General features: G+C 48.3%; 8 protein-coding genes across 8 annotated transcripts; 3 read left to right on the top strand and 5 right to left on the bottom strand.

Annotated features, from left to right (window-relative positions):
* Nucleotides 1-2,629: 2,629 nt before the first annotated feature.
* On the bottom strand, nt 2,630-4,555 carry BO88DRAFT_362152 (putative transcription factor TFIIE complex alpha subunit). The gene is made up of 3 exons (XM_025703905.1): nt 4,198-4,555; nt 4,038-4,133; nt 2,630-3,964 (listed from the first exon to the last, which is right to left on the bottom strand). The coding sequence occupies exons 1-3, from the start codon at nt 4,290-4,292 to the stop codon at nt 2,794-2,796; spliced, it is 1,362 nt and encodes a 453-aa protein (XP_025565123.1). The 5' UTR covers nt 4,293-4,555; the 3' UTR covers nt 2,630-2,793.
* A 179-nt stretch (nt 4,556-4,734) lies between these two features.
* Nucleotides 4,735-6,798, top strand: BO88DRAFT_413490 (pseudouridine synthase PUS2; the record flags this gene model as incomplete). The annotated part of the gene is made up of 3 exons (XM_025708132.1): nt 4,735-4,960; nt 5,025-5,241; nt 5,307-6,798. 3 exons carry the CDS (start codon nt 4,735-4,737, stop codon nt 6,796-6,798), a joined length of 1,935 nt encoding a protein of 644 aa, XP_025565122.1.
* A 307-nt stretch (nt 6,799-7,105) lies between these two features.
* Nucleotides 7,106-8,929, bottom strand: BO88DRAFT_451999 (uncharacterized protein; the record flags this gene model as incomplete). Its single annotated transcript, XM_025710670.1, has 8 exons — nt 7,106-7,158; nt 7,238-7,286; nt 7,384-7,601; nt 7,666-7,732; nt 7,848-8,132; nt 8,197-8,282; nt 8,351-8,414; nt 8,519-8,929. The coding sequence occupies 8 exons, from the start codon at nt 8,927-8,929 to the stop codon at nt 7,106-7,108; spliced, it is 1,233 nt and encodes a 410-aa protein (XP_025565121.1).
* Nucleotides 8,930-10,253: 1,324 nt separating this feature from the next.
* On the bottom strand, nt 10,254-11,877 carry BO88DRAFT_413488 (uncharacterized protein; the record flags this gene model as incomplete). The annotated part of the gene is made up of 8 exons (XM_025708131.1): nt 10,254-10,351; nt 10,423-10,471; nt 10,525-10,721; nt 10,787-10,853; nt 10,913-11,164; nt 11,232-11,317; nt 11,367-11,430; nt 11,509-11,877. The coding sequence occupies 8 exons, from the start codon at nt 11,875-11,877 to the stop codon at nt 10,254-10,256; spliced, it is 1,182 nt and encodes a 393-aa protein (XP_025565120.1).
* Nucleotides 11,878-12,609: 732 nt separating this feature from the next.
* BO88DRAFT_451997 (uncharacterized protein) lies at nt 12,610-14,261 on the top strand (the record flags this gene model as incomplete). The annotated part of the gene is made up of 8 exons (XM_025710669.1): nt 12,610-13,011; nt 13,067-13,130; nt 13,191-13,276; nt 13,354-13,638; nt 13,714-13,780; nt 13,839-14,053; nt 14,116-14,164; nt 14,215-14,261. The coding sequence occupies 8 exons, from the start codon at nt 12,610-12,612 to the stop codon at nt 14,259-14,261; spliced, it is 1,215 nt and encodes a 404-aa protein (XP_025565119.1).
* Nucleotides 14,262-18,932: 4,671 nt separating this feature from the next.
* BO88DRAFT_413486 (uncharacterized protein) lies at nt 18,933-19,422 on the bottom strand (the record flags this gene model as incomplete). Its single annotated transcript, XM_025708130.1, has 3 exons — nt 18,933-19,069; nt 19,129-19,211; nt 19,283-19,422. The coding sequence occupies 3 exons, from the start codon at nt 19,420-19,422 to the stop codon at nt 18,933-18,935; spliced, it is 360 nt and encodes a 119-aa protein (XP_025565118.1).
* Nucleotides 19,423-19,817: 395 nt separating this feature from the next.
* BO88DRAFT_413485 (uncharacterized protein) lies at nt 19,818-20,636 on the top strand (the record flags this gene model as incomplete). The annotated part of the gene is made up of 1 exon (XM_025708129.1): nt 19,818-20,636. The coding sequence occupies one exon, from the start codon at nt 19,818-19,820 to the stop codon at nt 20,634-20,636; it is 819 nt and encodes a 272-aa protein (XP_025565117.1).
* Nucleotides 20,637-21,682: 1,046 nt separating this feature from the next.
* On the bottom strand, nt 21,683-26,365 carry bud4 (putative GTP binding protein (Bud4); the record flags this gene model as incomplete). Its single annotated transcript, XM_025704728.1, has 5 exons — nt 21,683-22,637; nt 22,691-23,394; nt 23,453-23,840; nt 23,976-26,213; nt 26,276-26,365. 5 exons carry the CDS (start codon nt 26,363-26,365, stop codon nt 22,065-22,067), a joined length of 3,993 nt encoding a protein of 1,330 aa, XP_025565116.1. The 3' UTR covers nt 21,683-22,064.
* Nucleotides 26,366-27,049: the final 684 nt, after the last annotated feature.

Below are 27,049 nucleotides of genomic sequence, written 5' to 3'. Positions count from 1 at the left end.
CTAGAACTGCAAAATCATAAACTGACCCTACATTCACTTTCCTCTCAGTTTCCTAACACCAAGCTCTCAACTAACACTCTGAGAGACCTGCTCAGTGAATTCCCACGGGTATAAATACCCCCCTCTTCCCTCTTCCTCGGGGTTTCAACTTTCTTTCCTTCTTACAACTACCTCGAAGGCGCCTCTCTGTTCCAATGCGCTTCAACTACTAACACTCGATCATCGATACACTCTTCTTTCCTTGCATCTTTTACTCGTCATCCTATCGTCCTAACTACATCCTAAAGTCCAGAGGAACTTTGATTATAATACGCTTCAACCATCAACAATCACTCGTTGATAAATATGTCTCCTCATGCATCTTTGACTCAGCCTCTGGTCAATGCTATCCTAAACCAAAAGGATATGGCTTTAATCGACATCTCGGTCGGTTGAAGTATATAGCTTTCATCGAACTTCATAAAGCTCCTCTACATGTATACCTGGTCCTCCGTTTGGACATTGCGTCCTCCGTCTGGACATTGCGTCATCCGTCTAGACATTGCGTCCTTGGTTTGGACATTGCATACTCCCTTTGGACATTGGGAAATCCCTCTAAGAGGGGATGTGGACGGGGATCTGATAGAGGACGTTGGGTCCTTTGCTTGGATATTAGATCCTCCGTTTGGGCATTGGGGCCGAGATTGCCACGGACAACAAGATCAGAAAAGTTATTGGAATGAAAACCGTTCTTGCAAGAAAAGCGGTTCTTCCAGCGACTCAGGTGGTAGTAAGCACTATGCTACCTGTGGAGGTCGTGAACCCAGGGACGGCCTGTCACGCTGTACGCAAAATATTTCGAACTGAGGTCAAAAAGGCAAGCAGCTGTACCGCTACTCTATCGACATCTCAGGCGACACAGCTGGTAGAAGCCTACCGGCAAGAAAGTGTGTCATATCAGATATTCATCTTCGAAGCATATCTTTCTCAAGTTTATAAGACTGTTTTGACAGTTAACATCGCTTCTTTGAGGATTCAGAAGCTCCTCGGTCAATTCAAAGTTTCCAATACTTATTTTTGGTTTTGGTGCTCTGCAAAGAAAATGATATCGTCTCTTAACTACGAATCATTAGAGAAAGATACTGTAGCACAAGCTGCAGTATACTTTAGGGGCCAGTAAAGACTCCGAAATCTGGTTAATCAAGAAAACGGAAGGCAGGCTCAATACGCCGATAACCTGCAAGACTGCCTTGCCTGTCTTGATTGAACACAAATTTGAGCCATATTAACACATATACTATATAGGGTAAGTAAGCTGTTCTTTAATCTTCATGTCTTTATTATCAAATAATAAGAGTCTTGTTTCTAACTATTACCTACAGCACCCATGAGGCTTCGACAGCTTGGCACCATCTAATTTATAGTACATTCTGAAAAGAGCTATTATAGCTAACAGATCGCTGCTAAAGCCACGTCTTTGTGGATCAGTGACGGAGTACTACTCAGTACTTGTCCCGTCTTCGTCTTTACCTCTGATAATGACAAAATCATAACACCTAGAGTATTTATAAATATATAAATCTCTAAGCTCTTTTAATCTTGTTTTATATTACCAAGATTGGTCAATTGCAAGGCTTTGGAACCCCTGCTGCGGCACGTGTGCTTCACGGGTCTCAGCTGTCAATGAAGTTCGGAATCAAGGGCAGCAGCAGTCTGCTGCCTCATTCGCTCGTGACTAAAATAGGTCATATTTACATCGATGGTGTTGTCCTCTGATGTAAGATATGTTGGAAAAGCTAGATATTTATTGGGAAAAAAACAACAATATCTTTTGGTAATTACGAATTCTTCCTCGCATAACAGTACGAACTTTAGACTTCCTCCCAAGTTGCAGGATTGGGAGAAGACATGGGTACTATATACCTTCTGGCAAAGCTTTCCAAAAAAAAATTTTTATCGAGATGATATTGGCTAGACTGTCAAGGATAGGAAATGCTTGCCAGACTTACTGCCTGTTATTTTGGCAAAAATGGCCAATTTTTCCATAATTCTACTGGGAAATGTTTTAATATTAATCATATTTCCAAGTCGGATAATCCTGCAACAGGGTCTTTACGACAATGGCACCTCATCACCGTGGATGACGAGGACCAAATGGCTGAATTTTGGCATAATATGCGACTTTCTTTGCTGATATAATATTGTTATATCCAGTAAAGGAGTACATCGTTGCAGTTTGCCGAAGGCTGACATCAAGCTTCAGACACTCACTCGGGATGGGACGTGTCTCTTCGCATACTTTCTAGCTATGCTTTAGGATGATACGATACGCTGAAGATTGAGGTGAAAGCATCTGGTCTTTCTAATGCCGGAGGGGGCAGAGTTAATAGACAAGAAGGGTGTCAGCTGCGTGATGTATCCATCCCCACAGAAAAGAACTTACAGATGGGAATTCGACCGACTGATAGTAACCCAAGTGACAAGGTTTATTCGGGGGATTATGCTACGATTTCTGACAGTGTTGTGATGCCCAGAATGGTTTGGAGATTGCGGAGGGATGATAGTGTGTTTTCTGAGTGTGTTGAAAGAAACTATGTTGAACTATAGTCTGTTTTGTGGCTAGTTTTACTTGATTCATGGCTCTACATCGATGAAACTTGTAGATAGCTCATCCACTTCTCCAGAAGTGGCTTCTTCTAATTTTACATTCATCTATCATACGTCCTGTCCTGGCCGTTAAGACTCTGGAAAAAGGGGTGAGGGCGCCCGCGCCCATACCGAGATGCGAAATACAAGTCAGGCAATAATCGAATATTACACATCTTCAAACTCCTCATCGTCGTCCTCGTCCGACTCTTCTTCTTTCTTGACCTCCGGTTCAGTCTTGATCTTCTTCGCCGTCGGTCCTTCATCACTTCCCGTGGCTGGCGTCGCCGCTGCTGTCTGAGACGTACTGACGCTCGAGTAATCCGTATCCAACTCCCGCTTGATGCCTACCGAAGACGTAGTCGAAGTCTGCTGCATCGGTGCACTGGTAGGGCCTCCGCCAGGCGTAGGCGTAGCATTAACAGCAGGAGAGCCACCCGTATCACTGGCCGACACACCCACATCCTCGAATTCATCGAACTCATCGGAGTCCTCTTCCGCACTGCTTGCGTCTTCCTGCGCCTGGAGGGCCTTCTCGCGCTCCATCTCAGCATAGTACGCCGCGACCTTGTCATCCAGACCGTTGATCTCCGGTTTCCGGTCTTCGTCTTCGCCCTTGATCTCCGGCTTGATGTCGACGTCAGTCTCGGATTTGATTTGCGGCCCGCCGCCCGCAGACGTGGACACCGTGGAGTGGGTGTGCCAGACTGGCAGGGCATTCTGTTTCTCGACTGCCGCTTTGCGCGCCGCTTCGGCGGCTTGTTCGGCGGCGGATTTCTCTTCGCTAGAGGTGAGGGAGATTTCGAGGGCGGTGGCATCGGTCTTGGTGTTTCCGCGGACGGCTTCTTGTTGTTGCTTCGAGGGCACGATGACTGCTGCTCGCGTGGGGTGGGTTTGCTGGTTCCGGACGACGTCGATTTTATGGTCCCAGGCTGTGTCGAAGTCGTTGGGAGGGACTTCGACGGAGTCGATTTGTTTGAGGAGTTTGAGCATCGTGTCCAGTTGGTTCATTAGTTTACTGTTTTTCTCGTGTCCCGTTCTGTCGATGCCTTCGGCGCCTTTGACATCTTCGGTACGTTCGAGAATCGCCCCGCAGTTTTGGCATTCGAAGCCTTCTTCGTTGTAGAGACTCAGGACGTCGAGTTCGGTCCATTCGGAGCCGCAGCGCAGGCAGATGTATTCTTTGCGCTCTTGGCTGGGTGTGTATTGTGCTTTTATCGTGGAGGTGAGTTTGGAGACTTTGTATTTGATCGCGTCGACGACGGGGTGCAGTGGGATGTAGTAGTATTCGCGGTTCACAGGGCGTGTTGAGCCATCACGGATTTCAGCGCGCGTGCTCCTGTTTTTGGGTCATTGTTAGTGTCGGTAGTTTCTTCGTGAGGGTGACGATGGTATAGGCGTGTGTAGCTTACACGGAGATGAGGCGGTCTTCGCGCAGCTTGGCGCAGAGTTTCCGTAGGTCTTTTTGTTGCATGCCAAGGAGGAATGCAAGGTCTTCTGCGTGTAGACTATGGATCATCATGTCAGCATGGAGTGTCCGTTGCGATGCGATGATATCGGCGCGGGACGTACACGGAGTGGATGAAGAGCGCATCTACTACGAGGATGTGGCGGGTCTCGTAGAAGGCGCGCACGACGCTGCGAATGAGAGTGTTTGCGAGATCCATGGTAGCTGGAGTAGTTTAACAAGTGTGTTAAGAGGCGGAATATAATACAAATAGGGAATGGCGAGGTGGTGGTCAAGTTGGAGATTCAGTCGGCGCAACCGGCGCAAATGTCCTTGTCTTCCAGTGCTAAGCTCGGCGCTGCAAGATCACCATGCTTTGTCGGAGAGCTACTGGCGGAACGTAGATAACGAGAGCTCAATTATAGTATATACCAGGTCGACAGATACCGCGCAGGGAGTGTGAGGGGATTGACTGGCGAGAGATGAAAGAGAAGATGAGGTTTGAATGAATGAAGCCGGCGGAGATGACCGACACCTCAGGCATACATGCATTGTTCTGCCTGGGGCATGCACATCCCCGCAATCGGACTAGCGCGGAGATAGAAATGCGGCAACAGAAAGAAAAGGCGAGCAGAAAAGCGCATCGACAAGCAGCTTTTCCCATGCCGCTCCACATTATCCTGCGACGCTCTTTGGCCCCCCATTTGTCAATTTCTGGCCCGCGCACTTCTCTGCGTACCCCCCAAGCGCGGTTCTACTCCCCCGAGTACCTACGATCGCTCAAGGCCCGTCGCATCCCATGGACAATAACGAAGGAAGACCTCCGCAAGCCGGAGGCGGAGCTGATCGAGGTCGTAAGAAGCGGAATATGGGACGATCCGAGTGGAGGTATGTTGTGCCAGTTCCCCGATCCGAAATGTTTGGGTTGAGCAATTGATTGTCTGACTTCCAGCTAACCCAGAAAGTCGGAATATGGTAGATAAGAGAGCCCGCCACGATGCTCAGCAGGAAGCGAAACGTCGCAAGCTTGAGAATGGAGAGGAGGTCAGGGCTCCTGTATATGCGACGCAATTCTCTCAGGAGGATATCGAGAGCGAGCAGCGCCGCCCCAAGAAGAAGGTCGCCGTGCTGCTGGGATACTCGGGAACCGGATACAAGGGCATGCAATTGTATGGTTACGGATTCTTGAGAATTATCTCGAAGCATTATCGGAGCTGTTACTGATTGTTGGTAGGAGTGAGACAGAAAAGACCATCGAAGGAGAGCTCTTTGCGGCGTTCGTGGCGGCCGGCGCCATCTCCAAGGCTAACGCAACCGACCCGAAGAAGTCATCGCTTGTGCGGTGCGCGCGTACCGACAAGGGTGTCCACGCCGCGGGAAACATTGTCTCCTTGAAGCTGATCGTCGAAGACGAAGACATCATCCAGAAGATCAACGAGAAGCTCAGCTCGCAGATTCGCGTATGGGACATCCTCGTCACGAACAAGTCGTTCAGCAGTTATCAGCTGTGTGACTCTCGCATCTACGAATACCTCATCCCAACCCATTGTTTCCTGCCGCCTCACCCCAGCACTTATCTGGGCAAGAAGCTTGTCGAGTACGCCGAGAAGGAAGGTGACATGGAGGGTTACAAGGCCCGACAGGAAGAGGTGGCGAGCTACTGGGAAGAGACCGACGAGAAGTACGTCCGACCAATCCTGGACAACACGCCCGAGGATATCCGCAAGCTCGTTGAGAAGGTCCTCCACCTGAATGATGAGGACCGGTCCGCACAAGACGACATGTTCCAGACACAAGAGAAGCCCGCATCAGAGGAAGCCACCGAACAGCCATCCACTGAAGAGAAGCCCGCAGACGCCGAAAACGACGAGGCCGAAGAAGCGCGCCGCCGTAAGGTCTTCGAGACGGTCAAGGCCATCAAAGCCGCCTACCTCCAGGCGAAGAGGGCCTACCGGATCCCGGCCCAACGCCTGGCCCGCGTGCAAGAAGCCCTGGACAAGTACGTCGGAACGAATAACTTCTTCAACTACACAATCCAAAAGACACACGCCGACCCATCCTCGAAACGTCACATCAAGTCCTTCAAGATGGCCGAACAGCCCATTATCATTAACGGCACCGAATGGCTCAGCCTCAAGGTCCACGGCCAAAGTTTCATGATGCACCAGATCCGTAAGATGGTCGCCATGGCTGCCATGGTCGTGCGCTGCGGCTGTGATCCCCAGCGCATTGTCGAGACCTACGGTGCTAATAAGATCGCTATCCCTAAGGCGCCTGGTCTGGGCTTGCTTCTTGAACGGCCCGTCTTCGACTCGTATAACCGGAAGACTCATGAGACGGGCAAAGATCCTATCGATTTCGACAAACATGCGGATACCATTAACGAGTTTAAGCAGCGCGAGATCTACGATCGGATTTTCCGTGAGGAGGAAGAAACTCATGCGTATGTTTATCACTCTCCTGATTTCCTTGATCCTTCCACACATTTAGATTCTAAACTAAGACTTATATCTAGTTTCTCTGCTTTCTTCGGTCACCTGGACCACTACTCGCAAGAGGAGTTCCTCTACGTCACATCTGGTGGTATTCCGGCTGCTAGGCTGGTCTCGGTGCCTGCTAACGGCACGGAGGAGAAGAAGTCGCAGCGCGAGGCGTTGGCAGAGGTAGAGGGTGCTGCGTCGGAGGATGAGGGAGCTCCCCCGAACGGAGGCGAGGAGGGGGGTTAGACATATCGTCCATAGCTAATGTGCTGTCGATTACGAATGGTTGATATGTTAGACCTGTATGTATAAGAGCTATTGTTATCCAGTAGCTATCATGATATATTGTTTCCAAAAGTTATCAACTAAACGAATGTCGGATGAAAGAAAAGGAAGGCGTGGATCGCCCCAAAAGATTCCTATCATTCTGGCTGGTTCTGATTCTTCCATCGTTTTCCTTCCGAAGTTGCGAAGCAAAAGGAGTCCTGATCGAACCCCTAGACAATTCTGCCTGCATTGTGGCAGACGAACTGGACCACACACTGAGGTCCGATCAAATTACGATTCCCTTTGCATATGCATCCATATACTTGCCCAAAGATGCGTCTGTAGCCATTGATAGTTAGCGAACCAAATATTTAACTGTTAAGTATGAAAGGGTGGGAGCAGACAAATGACAACGTACAAACAGACACGGCCTCGTTGAGCGAATTCTGCATATAGGTGGGTGCACTCTGCATGACCCCATCCAGAAGAAGAGGAGAGGAGTCAGTCACTGCAATTATACATCCCTTCATGTCTTTTCTTTCGATTGGAGAGGGGTTCTCGTACCGCCATATTAGCTCCGTCTTGCAGCCAGCCTTTGATCTCTACTGCATCGGCCTGCACTACGGTCCAGTAGCTCTGGAGGACCTTGACGTTCTGCTGAAACACAGTGAACTGCTCATCGCCCAAGGTCTCTAAGCCAGTTCGAGCTTGATCAATAGCATCGATCTCGGCATTTTTATTCTTGATCTGCTGATTTTTCCCATCAATCTCGTTTTGTATGACTGTAGAGAAGATTTTGTAAGCTTCACATCGACTCACGAAGTAGTGTCTAGGAAGTGAACTTACTGCCCATGGAAATGGCGATGCCAGCCACTGCAGCAGCTGTGGCTCCGGCGAAAATAAGACCACCGATCTGTCACATATACCCATGTTAGTTATTCTTGCCGTGGATCTGTTTGAAGGAAACAGACGTCCGAGTAACAAGGGGACGAGAGTAAATAGGAAATCCAGTTGAGCAGTGCACATACCAATATGAATGGAGCAACAGGACCCGACAAGGCAAGTCCAACACTAGCTGCTGCCAGCCCGGCTCCCAGACCGACACCGAGTGCCAATAAAGATATACGCAGCTTCGCCAACTTGTCATTCAGGTCGCTGATGTCTGCGAGTAGGTCCGCTATATCCTGTCTCAGTTCCCCTTGCTTATCTTTACCCCACTGACCGAACTGAGCTTTGAACACGATAAAATCGTTGACTAGATTATCGAAATCCTTATTAATCTGTTCGCTCTTCTCCCTGAATCCTTCTGCCCTCTATAGTGAGCGAACCAGTTAGCTTGTCGGAACATAGCATACGTATTTGATATGGATGACTGACTTCAATGAATTTGTTGATTTGTTCCAATCGTAGTTCCACGGTTAGACTCTCATCAGAACATAGCGGGACAATAAGCTTGTCGAAGCCTAGAGTTGTTGCAGTGGAGTGTCAGCGTGAGGAAGTCTGGGATGGGCGGAGGGCAAGTGAAACTTACTGGAGCCATATTGACTGATTTCAGCTGCCATAGTCCGGCTAGTGGTGAGCACATCGTTGTATTTCTGCAAAGACGAAGTAAATTAGCATGAATGATGTACGGCACATGTCCCATAACAGAAGCTCTAAGAGGGAGAAAAGACGGGGTACAGGGATAAGCTATCCATACCGATTTATTGGCATTCAACTGCACCAGAAAGTTTGTCTGTTCGAGCTGATCAATTTCGGCAATCTTCACTTGCAAGGCTGTGAACGAGCCATCGATCGCCACGACTGCCGCGCTGGCAGCACTCGCGTCCTCTTGCATCTTGGCCACTGTGTCCTCCCTGGACATGGTCTTTGCGGCACCCAACGACAGCTTCCTCTTATCATCCTCGGTCTTGATGGGATTGTTGGCCTCGGCTCCATCGCTAAGGACTTTCCGCTCCTCTTCAGAGAGCGATGTCGCTACGTCCAGATACTTCTGGGGCGTGGGGTCACTGCCCACCAGCTGGTTGACTTTGTTGGCGACCTCCTCATAGGAGGGTGGGGAGTCACCAGCCACGTAGGTAGGAGGAGGAACAATTGTTGTGGTTGCCATTGTGAGACAGTGGTGGATTGAACCATGTAGAGAAGACAAGAGTAGATTGAAAATAGATGATTTAGCTCGTGGTGTAGTACTTTCTCCGAATATATACGAGAGAATGATGCTTCAAGTCAATAGTAGGTCTTCAGATCTTTTGCTGGCTACCTTATATACTGTAGCCATCATTCCTTCATTCTCTTTTCTCTCATCTCTAAAGGAGGAGGCGGCAAGTCTGCCTGCATGTTCTTTTCGAGATGCGTCATGCTATGCACATCCCTCATGCTGAGCTGCCTCGCACTTGCAGTAGATGTTGGTTATCACGGGTCGAGGAGAAACATGACAAGGATGATAGTTGGTTCGGGGAAATGGAGGGGAAGCAGCTGTGAGTCCCCATGTCGCAAGTCACCTGCACCACCAAGGCACAGCTGAGGTTCGAAGGAGTTCAGCATTTCGGAGGGCTGAGTCCAGTTTCTGCCTTTGCCACCTGCTCAAAATAGAAGTAATCGCGCTATAAGACATGCTTTAGGAAAGAACGAAATGGAGGATGCGCACAAGATGTGGCAATTGAGTTCAACATGCAGCTTCATACATGACATCTAGGAAAGCCACACACACTAGTAAGTATTAAGTTTAATTTGGGGTGTCTTTCAAATCCCGAGAAAACAGAGTTATCTTCGTGCGAGATATGCTAACGGTGAAGTGGAGTATGTGTATGCGTATGCATGCAGTGTAAGATGTAGGAGGGGAAGATTAAAGAAAAGTCCGCATTTCTCAGCTGGTGTCTCGCTATTAATTAGTTAGTGGGAGCAATTAATCTATTGGACGGCTGGATATACTCGTTGCGGAGTAGTAACATATAAGTGCTAAACTAATATATGATGGAGACAGGGATATCAAAGGCCTTAGCCGCATTGTAGTACGTGTATCTTTAATTTTCCGGGCGTTGGTCCGGTCATCCAGCTACTCCCCTATAGTCTACATTGACCACTCAGAAGGATACAGATAAATTCCCCCGCGTGATCGGTAACCAATAATATTTCTACTTAGGGCAAATTGGTTCCCCAGGGCTGAGGGCTGAGGTCTGGACTTTCCCCGTCTCTACATCGCCTTTATTTTTGGTGGCAAATACATGCCATGAACCCCTGTCAATGACGGAGATCGATGAGTTTAACCGGAGGATTGACGTAGTTATTTGGTGGGTCTAGCTATCTCCAGACAGAATGCTTGTTTCATTGCAGCAAAGACCAGCATTCAACATGGTAGATCATAGACACAAAACGTATGGGTGGCCGAGATAACTGTAACATCAGGCATACATCCAGATCACAGATAGCTATGCTCAATTACGGATCTTCTCATCGGCATTCAACCACTCATCCCAAGGAATCTGGCTAGTCTCTTCGGCGTACAGTCGCAAGTACTTGCCTACTTCCACATCTAAGCCAAGGAATTAGTCTACGCGTTGCATCTCAGCTGAATGAAAGGAGTGGATCCTCGTGTGGACTTACAGATCTTGGCCCCTTCATTCAACGCCATGTTCATGTATGTGGGCATATCCTGGTTGCATCAGTATAAAGAAAGTAAATGATGTCAGGAGTTCAGAAACTTACTGCGAGCGAGGCACCATCATCCAGCCATAGCTCAATTTTCCGCGCATCGACGAGTGTACTTTGCCAATAGCCGGCGAGGACTTCGATATGCTCTCGAAATTCGTTGAAATACTCCGTGTTCGTATCCGTTGCACTCCCCGACCGTGTGGCTAGGTCGGAAATGACTGCATCCATAGGTAAATGCTGCCTACTGGCCACTATGGTCTTGTTAGAAGCCTAACCTAGTATAGCAGTGGTGATAAAGATCAAAAGGAATGCTTACTAGATGCAGCTAAAGAATAGGCCGCGTTGATCGCTTCGGGGTTTGCGATTCCAAGTAAGCCAGCAATCTAATCTCGATCAGCGCGTCTTCATTCGGCCTATCAATGTGTTAGGATGCTAAGAGTACCGTCACATATGCCCCGAAAGGTGATTCCATAGCGACTCGGAGTGCCGGGATATTTGCATCGAGCAGGCCAGCTGAAAAGATCGTCTTTGCTGACCTCGGTGCAGGAAAGGTTTTTGCCTCCTTTTCGTCATGTTCGTCTCGCTCCAGTAGTGACTGGTTCTCAAGTTGGTTTACGAAATCCAGAGTTTTGTCGAATATCGACTCTAGGGTGCTGTGCATCTCATTGGCTGTGATTTGGTGTCCTTCCGCATCCTAGTAGAGACAGACGCGTCAATCAGCATTCCGTAGTCCGATGACTCTGTTGTTAAAAGGCACTTACCTTGATGTACTCCCGAATTGTGGACAAGCGCTCATCTATAGTGAGAGAATTATCCGCACAGAATTCAATGATTTTATTATCGAAGTCTGCAGACTGTTTAGAGGAAATACGCATTCACATGAAGCCGGTTCCTACCTTCAGCATACTGAGCAATAGTGATGGAAAGCGGAATCCCATCCCTCATAGTCTCACAGTAGAGCTGGGTAGACGCGATAGTATTAGCGAGTCAGAGTACAGAGAATGCATCATTGCGCTATAGTATGTAAAAGTGACCTACCCTGTAAATCGGTTCATACTCTTCAGTGAGGTGCGTGTCGTTCATTGCATCAGCACATGACAGTTTGAGGAGAATCACTACCATTAATTCAATAATGCCCTTGACTGCAGCGGAGGCCCCATTGGCAGCATCCCCAAGCGCTTGGTCCAAGTCATCGGAAGCCAGTGCCTGCACAGCTGCGGTCGTGAATGCTTCCTTGTCTGTAGGTACGATCTGGTACTTGGCAGGGAGCTTGACCAGGGCCTCACGCTCAGACTCGGACAGCGAAGAGACGGCCATGAGACAGGCTGACACTGTAGCTGGACTGGATCTCTGCTCACTAAGTTTGTGGAGGACATTAGTTGCAGAGGGGAGGACTGGAGAAGACATGGTCGTATGGCTTCAGCTGATTTGCACGGCAGGGTGTATGGCCAATGATAGTAAGTGGAAGAGAAGTGCGAGCGGATTAGGTCTTGTCTTCTGGGTGTTTCTGTGGTGGCTCTGACGTGCAAATGAGGGGGCTTAATATGTAGTGCGGCGAATTTCATTTGTATGTCGCGCGACCTGGAATAACAATTTGACGCCATCTCAACTACAGGAGAAGGACTATAACATCAGAATGAACTAGGATATACAATATCCATTACCTTTTGGGGCTTCAGGCATAAATTACGTGGTCAATGCAGTGGCAACACCGGATATGCGGCCTGGGACGGGAGTCCTGCATTTCAGCTTGTATGCAGCTGCAGGGATTGACATGCAGCTAGTTTATGCAACCCTACTTGGAGCAAACCCCGACATTGCAGCTCCACGTCCGTCACTCAGTGGCAAGATGCAGTGATCTATCAATCTAGATTTCCTATCGTGAATCATGTAGGAATCTAACATCTTCGGCGATTCCGATGATGTATTCTAGGAGAATCAATGATTCTAGTTTATTCATGGGAGAATGTTGCAAAGTGACGAAGTGACAATGCCACTGCGGATTTTATTTAAGGTCGGCATCAACCCCGCCAGTGGGAAAGAGAAACAACAATCCTCAAGTCCAATTCCCTTACAAGAAAGTCCCTTACTATCATTATACTCAACCAGTTCATTCTCAATTGCATTCAGTCATTGAACATGTCTCCTCTTCCAGCACCAGCCTACACAGCCGACAACTCCCCTCCGAGCTATGATGAGGTCGCCGGAAAGCTAGAGCGCCTCGTCGGCAGTAACCCAACTGTCGAGAAGGCCCTCGAGGCTGCCAACTCCCTTTCGGAGGAGGAGATCTTTGTCCTGGCCAATGGCTACGAAGACCATAAGCCACTGCAGACGGACCAGCAAAAGGCCGACTTTACGGTCGGTGCTGGACAACACCTTTCGTCCGAGGAAGGTCAGAATGGGATGGCGCTGTCAGGATCAGCTGCGTCTCAAGCATCGGTGAATATCGACAGTCGTCTCATTGATATTCAGCAAAAGCTGGCTGTCATTGATCAAAAGTATAACGAGGGCTTTGCGGATACCGTTGCCGGCATTCGCCAGGTAAAGTCAAAAAGCCGGTGTTGCTGGCAGTTTTTGGTGCTGACTAGTTGCACAGGATTACAATCAAGTCCTTCAGAATAGTCGAAACCTGGCGGCTGATATTTCTCAGAAGGGCAAAAGTGTGTAGCCATCTTTCGGGGTTATTTTTTTCAGTTACTTCTCTCTGACCTTGGCATTAGGTTTCGACAAAGTTATCGTAAAATATTGTGCCGACAGCACCATCTCCCTCGAGGACCGAAAGGCCAAAGCTAAAGCCTTCGTCTCGGTAAGTTATGCGCCCTCTGATTACTCTGATTGCAACTATCCTAGTGAATAATTACTTACAGCCTACTGCAATCTCAGGATATCAACAAGCTTGGGGCGACCGCCGAAGACATCCAAGAACAGTTCTCCGCCGTCAAGAATAACTTTTCCTCCTTCGTAGACACATACTCTACATGGGCCGAAGGCAAAGAAGGAGAATTGACACAACAAATTGCGGATCTTGAACAGGAGATCCGCAGCCTAACACAGGAGCTGAATTCACTTGAGACGGCCGAAAAAGCAATGGTCGCGCTCGCAGGAGCAGCTCTTCCAATTGCAGGGGCGCTGGGGGAGATATTCCAGCCTGTCAAGCCGTTGATTCTTGTACGTGATAAAGTCCCACAACTAACACTACTCAACCCAAACAAGTTACCTTTTACTAAATCGTGGTTGGTGCAGATTGGAGGGCTCATCTTCGCTGGCGTGTCTTTAGCTGCCGCTCTGGGTCTGTACATTGCCGCTGGCGGTGAGTTTTTGCTTCCCTTCCCTCTGAATAGATCTTGTATGCTAACTATACCTTGTAGTGGTGAAAAATAAAATAAACCAGAAGACCTATGAAAAACAGGATCTCGAGAAGCTTCTCGAGACCATCCGAAGTGCGCATCAGGACCTGCAGGGCATGCAACAGAGCGGGTTGCTGTCTTTCCAAGCCTGTCTGGATGTACTTCCTCAGTACTGGAGCTCCACTGTCCAGAATGCGCAGTCAATCTATGACTGGTTGGAAAAGGGCGGCGAGACGGTATGTACATGAAAGAAGAGCGAATCTCTCGCGTAGCAGTCATACTAATACCCTTATCCTAGGCCCGCCCCGTGTATATGAACCTGAACGTGGAGAAGGGTGTGGAGTCTTGTAAGTTTAGACCTCTCTTTTTTGATGGGAATCTTGCTAACTGTTCATAGACAATGCTACAGCTGCGTACCTCGACACGTATGCGCGCGGACTGTAGAGTCCAGTATGGACGGCAATATGTTCGAGTTGACTTTGGACGCGTTTGTTCTTTGTAGCTCTCGGAGCTTGACGTACTCTGTGTCTTTTATCTGATATTATGCCAATAGTTGCTACTGTGATTTTTGGGTGCAGGGAGTAGTAGCCTTCTTACCAGCTCAGAAGCTACAAAAACCGATTAAGCACCATCGTGTCAGTTTTAGTGAGAAATTTTAACATATGAGATTTGATATGGTCAAACGGTATCCTATGTACTATTATACACCAATCACTTGCTTCTATCTAAAAATAACCAAGCACAAAACCACACAAATTCGCAGATGAAGCCTATATTCAGCTAAAGAACGTTCCCTCATAAATATCTAGTAATCGTAACCAGCTGCTCCTATTTTTCAATCTTCATCATAGTGCCCGTTACCACCCAGACCCATCACTAAACAAAGACGATGGTATTAAAAAGCATGTATTCCACCACTTTCTCGAATATCAACCCACCACCAATTGACTCCACCCTCGCCCGAGCGAAGTTTCTCTAGGGTATTTATTTGTCCTATCACAACGGCCCCATTGATATCGAAAATTATGACTCCCAGACCTTTCACCAGTGAAAGCCCTGTCTTTCAGTAATTTGCCAATCTGTTCGCCGTAGAATACCACGTTCAACTCATCTGGCGAGATATCTTCAGTGTACTCGGCCACCGTAAACCCACTCACTCACCTTTCCAATTAGAAATTGGACCCGATGTCTGAGGGACCTTGATTGTGAGTTTAACGTCTGTGCACTTGGGCAATATGCCCGGTTTCTATATCTTGTAGTATTAAACATTTTGACAAGGATACTCAGCGAAAGTGAAGCCAGTGACTGTCCAATCCAACGCTGGGCCTGAGGTCTGGGGAACCTTTACCGTGAGTTTCATGTCTGTAAACTCCGGTAACATGCCCTCTATCCACGCAGCTCTGTCGGGAACAAGTTGTCTTTGATATGAAAAGAGTCCGGACGGACCTGTGCGATTATAGCTGAACCTATCTTTCTTATTGTTTATTCTGGCCGATAATTCCTATAGATCCGGGAAAAAACTATCTCGGTCCCCTTTATCTCCGCGGTCAGCAAGTTGTCTTTGAGGGACTCTGCGTCCGGACGGATGTGGGCAATGATAGCAGATCCAATCCCTCGTAATTGGAATATCGCTGGTACCTCCTGTATCCTTTTGATTTGCTCGTATTGACGTCTCCATTCGAGCAAGGATCCATATTCCATATGCCTTGATTAGACGGATTTACCAACCTTGTCAAAGATATCGACTGCTTGAAAGTTGACTAGAGAGACCCAGTAAATATTATTGGACAAACAGTCCATTCTTCGTCGTTATAGCAAGGTGCTATATGCCATACCATACCGATATTATATTCGTCGATATCTTGTGAATGTCGACCACACGACCCGTATTTGTCCAGCTGCCTTATTTACCGCCGGGCCGGGTATATATCTCCATTCGAAAGTCTAAAATGAAAGAAAGGGGAACTAAGGCCTGGAAATGTAACAAACCCCCCCCTTCCCCCCCCTTTCTTTTCTCTCTTTTTATTGGCTATATGCCATTCTCAGACCCTGATGATCATGTGCGAATTTGACAACGTACTCATCGACGTTGTCAAAAGTGTCCGTCAAACTTTCATCTTTTCGTTCGATAATCCCGTTCCACAATCACACGCGGCTTTTGTTGGCCATGTAATATTCTCACGTCTCCACCGTGGGAGATAAATAAGTAAATTTCGTTATATTGAGTATATCCACATCATCAGCATACTGAGCCAGAGCCCAGCACAGCACAACACAGCACATGCCTCCGTTGAGTCATACACGATTTGCTGAATTCTCACGTCACCACTGTGAGTGCGATACGCGTTGTATGGCTTGGAGTATGGAAGACCTTTTAATAGGCCATCAAAGCCCCAGCCAATCTGGCTATATTGTCAATGTGCTCAAGGTCGACGTCACAACGGAATCTTACTAGAAGAAGTCAACGTTCTTCTAAAAACGGAAAACCCTTTGATAGGCCATTTAAGGCTTCAGCTAATCTAGCAGTGTTGTCAATATTCTCAGGGTCAACATCAAAACGGAACTTTACTATAAGAAGTCGAGATTCCTTTATGTCCCGAGACATGAGCTTTCCTAGATGATCAAAAACCCTCTTGGCTGGTTCATTGAGATGGGATGCATGTAAATGGGATGCATGTATAAACCATATGACACGCCGCCACTGGTTGTGGTTGTAAATTCCACATCGATGTAGTAAGTACTATATACTATATTTCATATGTTATATATCAGTAGTCGTTCACTACTATATACCAAGGGTATATAGCGAGATGGTGCCGTATGGAGTGACGAGTGCCTTATGGGTCACTATGAACTGGCTTAGCAGGTGCAATATTGATTTTTATCTGCGTAAAATCTTCCCGTTAGCTATGTATAGCTATGTTGCCGATCATTCTTGTTTTATATATATTATATAGATGTCGCCTTGGTTGCGGGCTTGGACTGCGGTTGGTGATGCATTAGGCTATGTTAGATGTCGAAGCACTAGCCGCTAGACCAAAATGATATATCGCGTCTAGCTGGCCAGGCGACGGGGAGATATGTGTCCCAACATTAGTTAGTCTTGCTTTAAACGGTGAGGCGTCTGCATGGTCAAGATTAGAGTAGTGGGCTTAAGTTGAATAACAAGAATGAATTGAGTTTGGTCAGATATTGTACACGTCAAGGATTCGGACTCTGCTTCCCTGAAATTATCGGCACGGCCTCCCATCAATCTTCTTCCTCCTCTTTCTTTTTTTATATTTTTTTCTGGGTTTTTCCTATCATTGAACTTCAGCTAACGACAAAATCCCGGGTACAACGAGATCAAGTTGGCAGCAATCATGCCAGGCATCACCCAGACGAGCAGAAAGAAGTACGTGGCCTGTGTATGAGGCTCCCGTTTGACGTTCGAATTTGCCTCCGCCGCAGAATTTTCAAGATAGGGAACTCGTTAATAAAGTTAAGGAACAAAGGCAATGATAAAAGATAAAGATCGTAGTAAACTGCTGTGTCCACATGTATGAAATAAGAGTAAAGACCAGTCATGAGGAAGTTGAAGCCGAAGCCTTCTCTATCGGGTAGAGGAATGTTGCGCGTTGGGCAGATATTTCTTTTTCCTGCTCCCTTCCTTTTTTTTTTTTTTTTTTTTTTTTTTTTTTTTTTTTTTTTTCTTTTTTTTGTCCTGTCTGTCGCCATGCAAAAGTTGCTGTTCCCATCTTTCCGTGTACTGCCGATATCATTAAGAGACACCGAATGGGGCATTCAGGATGTGCCGTAGCATTGGAAATGACATATGACGAAACAAATGTATATATGGTGGATTCGTCATCGACATCATTATCATGACCCAGGGCTGACAGCTGGAAAACCACGCAAGTCAACAACAACTACTGGATTCATCATTGACCTTGTGTCATAGAGTTGATATCCAATTCTCGGAAGCCACCACTGTTGCCAGTCGGAGTCCAGACGGTCGTTCAGTCTTCCTGGTGAAAAGTCAGAATCAACCTTTGGAAACGCCAGACAGGATTTGTACCTCAACGGTCGGTTTGTAGACTAGAAAATTGAGACGGTATGCTCATCGGAAAACTCTGCTGTTGTCACCCTAGTGTATCGAATCAGCGACCGTGGACGCGAAGTGCATGTATCTGGGATAGCTTACCTGCTCTGCACCTTGAGAGGTCACATCCTTCTCAGCGAGATTTATCTGACTGGGTTCGCTGCCGGGCCAGCCGAAGTATGCAGTCTTTGACCTGAGATTTGTGTGGGTACTTGTCATGGGTAATTGTCAATGTTGAGTTCTGCCCGAGAGTCAGTATGGGAAGCACACCATCGTTCGAGACACTCGAATACTTGCCAAGTTCAGTAATGAGAGCAAGGCACGGAAAACTGAGATCGAAGCTGGCCAGACCGATAGAAAAAGGATATGCTTGACCAAACGAAGGACACAGATATGAAAGTAGAGTATGAAGTAGGAAAATTCAAAGGAGTGTATGCTTTGTAAAGAAGCTGTTTTTTCCTCTGTGTTTCTGTTCTTCTTCTGTTTTTTTTGGAGCTACCAAGATCAATGAGACAGAGCAGGATGTAGATGAACTCGGAGTAGGGATGTACGCGAGGTGGGCAGGTTGGAGATTAAGTAAAGGAAGACAGATGGGAACTAAGGCCTGAAAATGTAGGGACCTTCTTTTTTTTCTGGGTTTTGTAGCTTTATGCGATTCTCGAACCGATAATCACCTGAGATGGAACTTGATGTAGGAAGTGGGTAGGTAGAGACACCAAGGTCGATGAGACAGCATGGTGTAAATGAGCTCGGAGTAGGATGTATGTGAAGTAGACAGGTAGGAAAGTAGGCCATCAAAAGACTTCTGGGAGAGAGAAGAGAAAAAAGAGGAAGAAGAGGAAGAGAGGTGGGGACCTACACAAGTTGGGTTAAAGATTTCAGGATTTCACTGATAGAATTGAGATTGTTCCCTAGTGGAACATTAAACTAAAGCTGATAATACACGCAGAGTAGAGCAAATTGTTCGAGTTGCGCGTTGTAGACAAACTAAGAGCTAATGTGACGTGCAGCAGGTCAACGTTAACATGAGATATTCATGCGCCTTTATATCGGGGTGCCTCTTCACGACTGCCTGCTTCGACTTTGCTTGTGCCTTCACCATTTCCATTATCACCGTTTGATCCCAAAGTTTCAGTTTCGGTGTGTTCCTTGTGGCCCGCGGTACTACTGCCTAGTTTATTCAACAAGGTCAGTTTATGCAGCATCAAATACTAGACATCTTCAGCATACCAGGAGGGGTCCAGCCCGCCACTTCTTGAATTTCTTGCGCTGTGTCGGCGTGTCGACTTATGGAAAACTCAACTATTGCCTTTCTGTAAGCGAAGTTAGCAACCGTGTCTTGACATGTATGTATTAGAAATCGTATCATCTCCGTAGAACTCACCGAGTCCGGTTAGAAAACCACCACCATATAAGAATACCAAGGAGGACGGCGGTTAAGCATGTAGCAACGATGTAGCTGACCATGGCACCCCACCATGGCCCTGGAATAGATGGGCTAACACGATTAGGAATGGCAGGCATCGTTCTTTTTTTTTCCCCTTTAAGAAGGGAATGCAGAGTTTTGTAGCAATAGACGATTATGTGGTAAACAGAGTGCTCAAGAATTGGAGTGATGATGGTAAAAGAGTGTTCAACGTTCGCAGTGATGGTTGTTCGATAGTATCTTTGGACCAGCTAATCGAAGATATCATGTTCGAGTGCTCTCTGGGTTGGCAGGAACACACAAGGGAAGGAGCGATAGGTTCGGCCTGTATGTCATATGAGCTACAGATGAGTCTAATGAGTGTAATCATGACCTATACACACATACACACACATATTCGTCTCTCTGAATTTTTTCTCACGTAATTTCTTCTTATAATTCTCGGTCAAATCGCTACCTTTCCTTCCCCGAAACTCGACTACTACGTCTAAACATGAAGCTCAACAAGTCTATACCGGATTCTATGCGACACACGCTTGTCAAAGCCAGCAGTGCTATCTTCGAGCCCGTGGAGGCAATCCTCGAGAAATCAGGAAAAACACGAAAGGCCCAGAAATTGCGCAAACTACAGCACCAATGGATTGGTCTTTCTGAGGACCAGTGGCAATATATCAATGATTACTTCGTGACTGAAGAATTCCTACATTTAGCATTACAAGCAAGGGAAAAAGAATTGCAGAATAATAAGAAAATAAAGAGCGAACAACCTGCAAGTGACGACCTCAACGAGTTCAAAAGCTACAAAGAAAAACTGAGGGAATCTGAGCGGAAACTGGAACTACTCAACAACGATGTACGCTCCACCGAAGGGGTCATGAAGCTCCTAGAATGGAAAATGGGACACACTCCACTGTACCGCGCTATGAGTTTCCAGCGATGCGATTCAATATGGTATCTCAGGGACACATGGCTTCGGGAAAAGTGTGCTAAGGATGGGGGGTGTTGTGGCCGGTCTTGTGGTTGCTGTGAGAAGCCACGATGCACGAGGAGCGACCGAGAAGTCCTTGGCCACTGTACACCGATTTGTGAATGTTGTGATGGCTATAGGGACAAGAAAATTAGAGTTGTAGCTGACGACTTTGTCGCTCTGGGCCAAGTCGATCTGATTCCGAGGGAGGCGAAAAGGTACGCGCATTCGAAGGCTGTCTATAAGGGGCGGATCGAATTCGATCCAAGGAAGGAGAGAACGGATAAGATTAGTGCACGTCTTATGAATGCCTATGTTTGGGGGCTGGATGGGAGAAGAGGATGAAAGGCCTCAAGCTGTCTGACCAAATGTAACCGAACTTACGGTTAGTTGGTTAATTGCGGATGATGACCGTGCAGCAAGCTAAATGGTATGAGAACTTGTTTGCCTTCCGGTGAACAATGTCCTGGCTAAAGGATTGAGGAAGAGAGAAAAAGTACTATCTAAAAGGAACACGACAGAATGCGTGTATTTGTCGCTATTTGTTCCTCATAATCTTGATAGGTTCTATGCTTATACACAGCGTGCTACTGTCTCCATGTGTAGTGAATTTCGTCTAGAGAAGACACTCGAGGGAAGACGCATGACAGGATTTGAGGCATTGCCTCGAACAGGAGTAGAAGGCGTTCGGGAAAGTACATGGATACAAAGAAGAGAAATAAAAAAGTAAACTTGTGGAACGTCAATTTAGCAGGTGTTGGTTAATGCTAAAGTATGTACAGGAAAAGAGGAACGAGGTGTAAGAGACGCGTTCTTTCTTCCCATTCGGGGCATTGCGGGCTTTGTCCATAGCAAGAGACATAAGCTGATCTATGTAGTCTCTAGGAGATATATAAAATCACAAAGCTCGAAGCCTAGGAGTTATTATTCAAGAGCTCCATGGAAATAACATACTTAGGTGAGACGAATTAGATCGACCACACGCGCTTGGTGGGAAACCCAAAAGAGTGCTGTTTTTACTGAGCAACGTACAATAGCGCATCACGTTCTTCCGTCTCTTTTCTCGAGTCATTGGCTAGTACTACAGGAAGTAAGATACTATTATATTTTGGTGTAGTATGCTATTGCTTTGTGATGGGGAAAGGGAAATGATCTAGGGAAACATCTATACTACTCTGCGGAACTATATAAAAGCGGGAGACGGCTGGTACTAGCCATCGCATCGAACCCCGGCCTACGTTCAATTTGTAGAGGGTTAATAGGAGAACGAAATACGAGTCCAGCTAAATGCGCTGATATGGGTTAACTTATATAAGCCATGATTAGTAGCTTAGTTACTACAGACTACTAGAGCAAGCTTGATGTCAAATGTTACAATTTCTAAGTAGAACCAACAGATGAAATAGGACCGAGATCTTTTGATACACAGAGAAACGAGAACTCAATTATGGACTCATGAAGGAAAGGCGCTATGTATCATTAAAGGGCGGTGCAGGAATCAAGGACAAGAAGAAGTCGGAATCTCACAAACAAAAAGAAATGACAACGCTTGCATAACGAGCAGTGCTGGATGCTGAAAGTCTCAAATCAAATGGTAGAACAAAAGGAAGATGCAGCAGGCAGGCTAGACTCCAACACCGTACAAGAAGCAAAGATCAAACATAGAAAAAAGAAGACAACTCACAAAAAAGGGAGGTACTAAAATAAAGCAAGTCACAAGAAGGGGTAAAATGGAGAACATAGTGGAACACAAAAAGCAACTCTAGAACATCTCTAGAACATCAGGGATCGCGTCTTCTGCCGGCGAGCATCCAGACCGCGAACTTCTGGCTGTGACTGAGTGTGCTTGTGGCCAGGACGACCCACGGGTGGCGCCCGCGCCGATGGGGTCGTTGGAACAGGGATGGCACTGTCTTTGGCGGGTGGCGGAGGAGCTGCGGTGCTGGACCGCTTCACCTTCATGCTTCGCTCCCGCTTGAGAACCATTTCCGTCCAGGCCTTGACTTGGCTGCTGCCAGAAGATCCCTTGCCGACGGCGTCCGCCAGCACCTTCATCCATCCGTCTTTGTCGGCAGCGCTGTCGGCGTAGAAATCAATCACTTCGCCGTTGCCAAAGCGGATGCGGAATCCCTCTTCAACAAACATATAGCCCTCCTCTTCTTCGGCAAAGGCTGACTTGCGACGGCCACCCCCTCGCGTTGTAGTCTCCTTCTGAGTCAAAGAAGACCGGTCATCAATAAGCTTAACTGCTTTAGAAAGGTTGATGGTTGCGCGAGGTTGGCGGGTGGTCTCGTGGTATGCAGTCAGCTTGGACCCTTGGAGCTTGAAGAAGCGACGACGCCAGAACTATGAAATGAATTAGCGTTGATCGACAAACGTTCAGGCTTGCATGTACTTACTGGACAATCACCACCCTGCTGAGAAAGGAACCCTTCCCAACTGCGAGAGGATACACTTTCGGCTTCACGCATCTCCCGGATGCATGCGTTCATGCTCTTGGGCATGTCGTCGTCCTTGGCGCCCTTGGGCTTCGGCACAAATAGAAGCTGCAGCTCGAGCTTGCCAATCTTGTAGGGAGGACGCCTCTGGGAAGTGGTACTGTTGGTACTCTTCTTGCTCTTTACACTGCTGGGCTGCTCTTCAACAGCCCACTCGTTGAAGCATGCCACGTCCACTGTGTAAGGCCGACCAAAGGCGTGCTTTTCGTGGTCACTGAGGGACACGTAGGCACGCGCGAAGCTTCCATCGCGAGCAATGAGTGTTCTCAGCCTGTCCCAAACGGGAGCGTTGACATCGCGAGTCTTGTTTTGTTGCGACGCCAGCTGTTGCTTCATATCAAGCTCCTTGCGCTTTCGGGGTGAAGCAAAGACCCGACTGAAGGTGGAGGCTTTCTGCTTGGTGGGTGAAACTGGTGGAGCAGGCTCTGGAACACGCATCTTCTCCTCGTCCACCTTCATCTGGAGGGTCAGTTGGAATTCGAGATCATTCTGCACGATGAGCTCAAACTCCTGACCGATGGGAGCGGTCTTGCCCAGTTCCAGCCAGGCAGTGGTAACACAATGAAGGCCATTGTCCAGGGTTAAGGCAAAGTACGATCTCTCACCTGAGGTGACTGTCAGCTGACGTTTCGAAATATAGTTGACCAAAAGTCATGCACTTACCTCGTGGCAGCGGCAGATCGAGATATTTCATTCCGACTACCTTGACAAAGAGGCGACCACGTTCTTCGCCCTCCTCCAGAGCACCATTCAACGCAGGTTCGGTCTCCTCGATGGTCGCCGGGGGCTCCTGAACGCTGCTCTGTTGGCCTGGAAGTGGTGGGACGGGTCCGCTGACGGGCTTCTTCCGGACCATGCCGCTGGAAGTCCTCATACTGGCTCGGCGAGTCTGTCCGTTCCACGGCACCGTAGTCCACGTTTGCTGACTAGGCTTGCGCGCCGTTGGTGCGGCCCGGGCCGCTGCAGGAGTATCACCTCCAGCTGCCGCTTCATCCTCATTGCGGCTACTGGCGATGATAACCTTCGTGTTATGTCGCATAAGGTAACCTCTCTGTTTTAAGACACGGTGGTCAGTTGATGGTCTAAGTTTCAAGCTATGGGCTTCTGATCCTTGGTGTGGGCCGTCATGGCGACGAGGGATAAACGCGGTGCTTCTGAGTAGGGACAGGGATTGTTCAAACTCCACCTTTTGCGACTCGATCACTCGATCGAACTCCTTATCCAAGCCGAATCCGAGGCTTTCCTCTTCCTGGATGCTGAATGGGATATCCAGTTTCATGAGACTGGGTTGTCTCCGACTCGGTTCCTTGGCGGTCTCTGTTTGTGTCTCCTCCTCGTGTTCCTCCTCCGGTGCAGAGGCCTGCGAGTCGTTCGAGTTCTGCTTGGTAAGCTGGGGCATGGGCGGAGGTGGTTGTCCGCTAACCTTGCGGCGCGTCGCAGCCATCTGCTCAACGTCCGCAGGGGTGAGGGATGGACGGGTCTTTAGACCAGTTCCAGGGGCCTTGATGGTGGCAACTGGGTCTGGCACACTCTCATCAGCAGATACCTCCTCGTCGCTGAACTCTTCATCAATAGGGTGTCGTATAACGGACTCAGGGGTCGAAGGTTCTGAGATTTGATCCTGATTATCCGGTGTCGAGGGTCGCTGCAGGGCTTCCCTCATGGCTGTCATCTTGGGAGCCGACAATTCTTTGGGTTGGGGTTCTGGCTCTGGTTCTGTTTGCCCTTGCTCGGCAGCAGGCTCCTCTCGCACTTCAGGAACAGGTGTGGTTTGTCTGTCTTCGGACTCTTGTGACACGCTCTGCGGCGCCTGAACTTCGTCCTCTTGAGGCAAGCTGGGCTGATCGCCCTCCTCGTTGGAAGCCAAATGGTCTTTGAGGCTTTTTGAGGAAGAAGCTTGAGACTGAACAGTTTCATAATACTCCGGAATGTCATAAAGATCGTCATCGTGCTCTTCGGGCTTAATCACCACACTGCTCTGGTCATCATCGTCGTCATCGTGGTATTCGTCATCATTGTCCTCCAGGGATGGGATGGGGACGTCAGGGTCGTAATGCATATAGTGGTGAGGGCTTGATTCGATCTGCGAATCCTCCTCGAAAGAGTCGTCGACATAGCTCTCACTCTTACGAATATCTCGGAGAATAGAATCCCGGGAGATGCGCGGAGGAGAGAATACCTCCGTAGCCTCTTCATCGTGATCTTTGGCAGCCTCCTCTGGGTTTGAAATCTTGTCATCGTCCTCGAAGTCGCTGATTAGGTCGTGTTCAGTCTCTGTGTCTGGCTTGGGCGTCTGTTGATCCGCGTGGTCTGAGTCTTTGCTCTTCCGTTCGTTTTCCTGAATCATCATGAGACGTAGCCTATCCTCCAAAGACATGGATGCACGAGCACGTTCAGTAATATCCGACTTGCTGTACGTGGCAGGGCCCGGAGGAGACGGCAACACTCGCTGACCTCCACTTGCCAGCTCAAAGGCTGCAGACAGCTTTTGTGGAGACGAGCCGCGCTGGCCAAAAGACGGGCGATTGGTTGGAGGAAGCGGGGGCAAGGGACGGCGTTCGCCATTGGAGTCCAGTGACTCGACGCGAGCATGTTGGACAGGCGGACCTTGCTGAGTGGATGGCCGCGGGTCGGGGCTGTGGTTTTCGTCGTCTTCTGTAAAAGGATCTTCTTCATCTTTCACCAGATCGTCATTTGCGCTGGCGGGACTCATGTATCGCCAGTCTTCGGGCAGGACAACCGGGGTCTTTTCGAGGTCTTCCAAGGAGGCATCGAAACTGTCATCACGGTCGAGGGAGGATTCGCGATCGAAACTGATATCCCCTTCATCCTCTTCTGAATCATAGCTGCCTTCACGGGAGCCAGAAGCGATAGAGGACGGATCAGGCGTAGTCATCTCGTACTCGTGCACCTGGGGCTGAGCGGCGTCGAACGTCACGCTTTTGGCATGCCGACTTCCATCAATGTCAGACCAAATCTCACTTTCGGGGTCAAATGCATCTCTGAACCCGAAGCGGCTGGCTCGCGACAGGGAAGACTTCGCCGGGGGGACTTGGTCCTTGCTCGGAGAAGGGGGGCGGGGCCCGCTCGGGTTACTGTCGTGGGACTCTGCCTGTCGCGCGGGGGGCGCATTTGAGGCCTGCTTCTGTGGAGAGCGACTAGTGGCCAAGGGCCTCTGTGGAACATAGACATTGGTCGGATCGTACTCCTGGTTGTAATCGCGGAACATGTTGCTGTTCTTCACCCTCGAGGCGCGCTTGAGATTCTCAAGGGAGGGACGCTTGGATGGAGAGAACGAGGCGTCGGGGTCATAAGGGCTCTGGTTCTCTGAGCTCTTGGGAAAGGGAGAGCCCGACTCACGGCCCTGCCAGAAAAGACGCGGTGATGCGGGTGCTTCATACGATGATGCTTCTTGGGACTTCATCTGGAGCGACATGGTCAGGTCCAGATGTCGGAGGATTAACAATAGCACGTGGAGCGACCTACTTTGGTACTCTGATTCCAACTTGGGGAGTTTCGTCGTTGAGCCATCGGGCTTACTTCGGACAGCGGCCTTTGCGTGGTACTGCTGCCCATCTTGGTGGGAAATGCACGACAACAACTGGTGATTCAAAAGAGGCAAAAATAGCCAGTCGACAAGCGCGCCTGGAAGAAAACACAGCTGCAGGCAGCTGAATCAGCAATGGCTTCTTTCGTCACAACGCAGCAATGCAAGGTCTCTGCAATCATAGCTATCCCTTGCCGGACTGGAACGCGCCCATACCTGGTTGAGACGAATGGAGGCGAAAAAAAGTGGATGAGTCAATCGCAACGAGGTCGTTTGAAATAGTCCGAAACGAACCAGCGCAAATGAAGAACAGAACGCGGACAATAATTGAGTCGCTTGGATTAAAATTCACTCCGACGTTAAGCAGCAGCTCATGGGAATCGTAACAAGATGGGGTAAATGAGATGCGTCACAAAATGGCGATCATGCGAAAGAGAGCCGATTCGTCAGGTCTTTCTTTACTTTTGATAAGAAACTACTGCGAAAAAAAATTGGTCCGACAAACGAAGGGATGCTGATCGTAGGCAGAACAGGGCAACCGAGATGGTGAAAATGGGCGATGTGCAACAATGACGGCACGCTGGACAGGATAGACAATTGCAAGGCAAGAAGACAACCAACACACCATCCACCACCGGACCAACGAGGATGAAGTAAAAACAAGAAGACGGGGGGTTGTGAGAGTGAAGGTGACGGGAGAAGGAATAAACAGA

This window comes from Aspergillus vadensis, assembly GCF_003184925.1.
Source record: "Aspergillus vadensis CBS 113365 unplaced genomic scaffold BO88scaffold_6, whole genome shotgun sequence".
Taxonomy (NCBI): domain Eukaryota; kingdom Fungi; phylum Ascomycota; class Eurotiomycetes; order Eurotiales; family Aspergillaceae; genus Aspergillus; species Aspergillus vadensis.
This window is presented reverse-complemented; position numbering and strand designations above follow the sequence as displayed.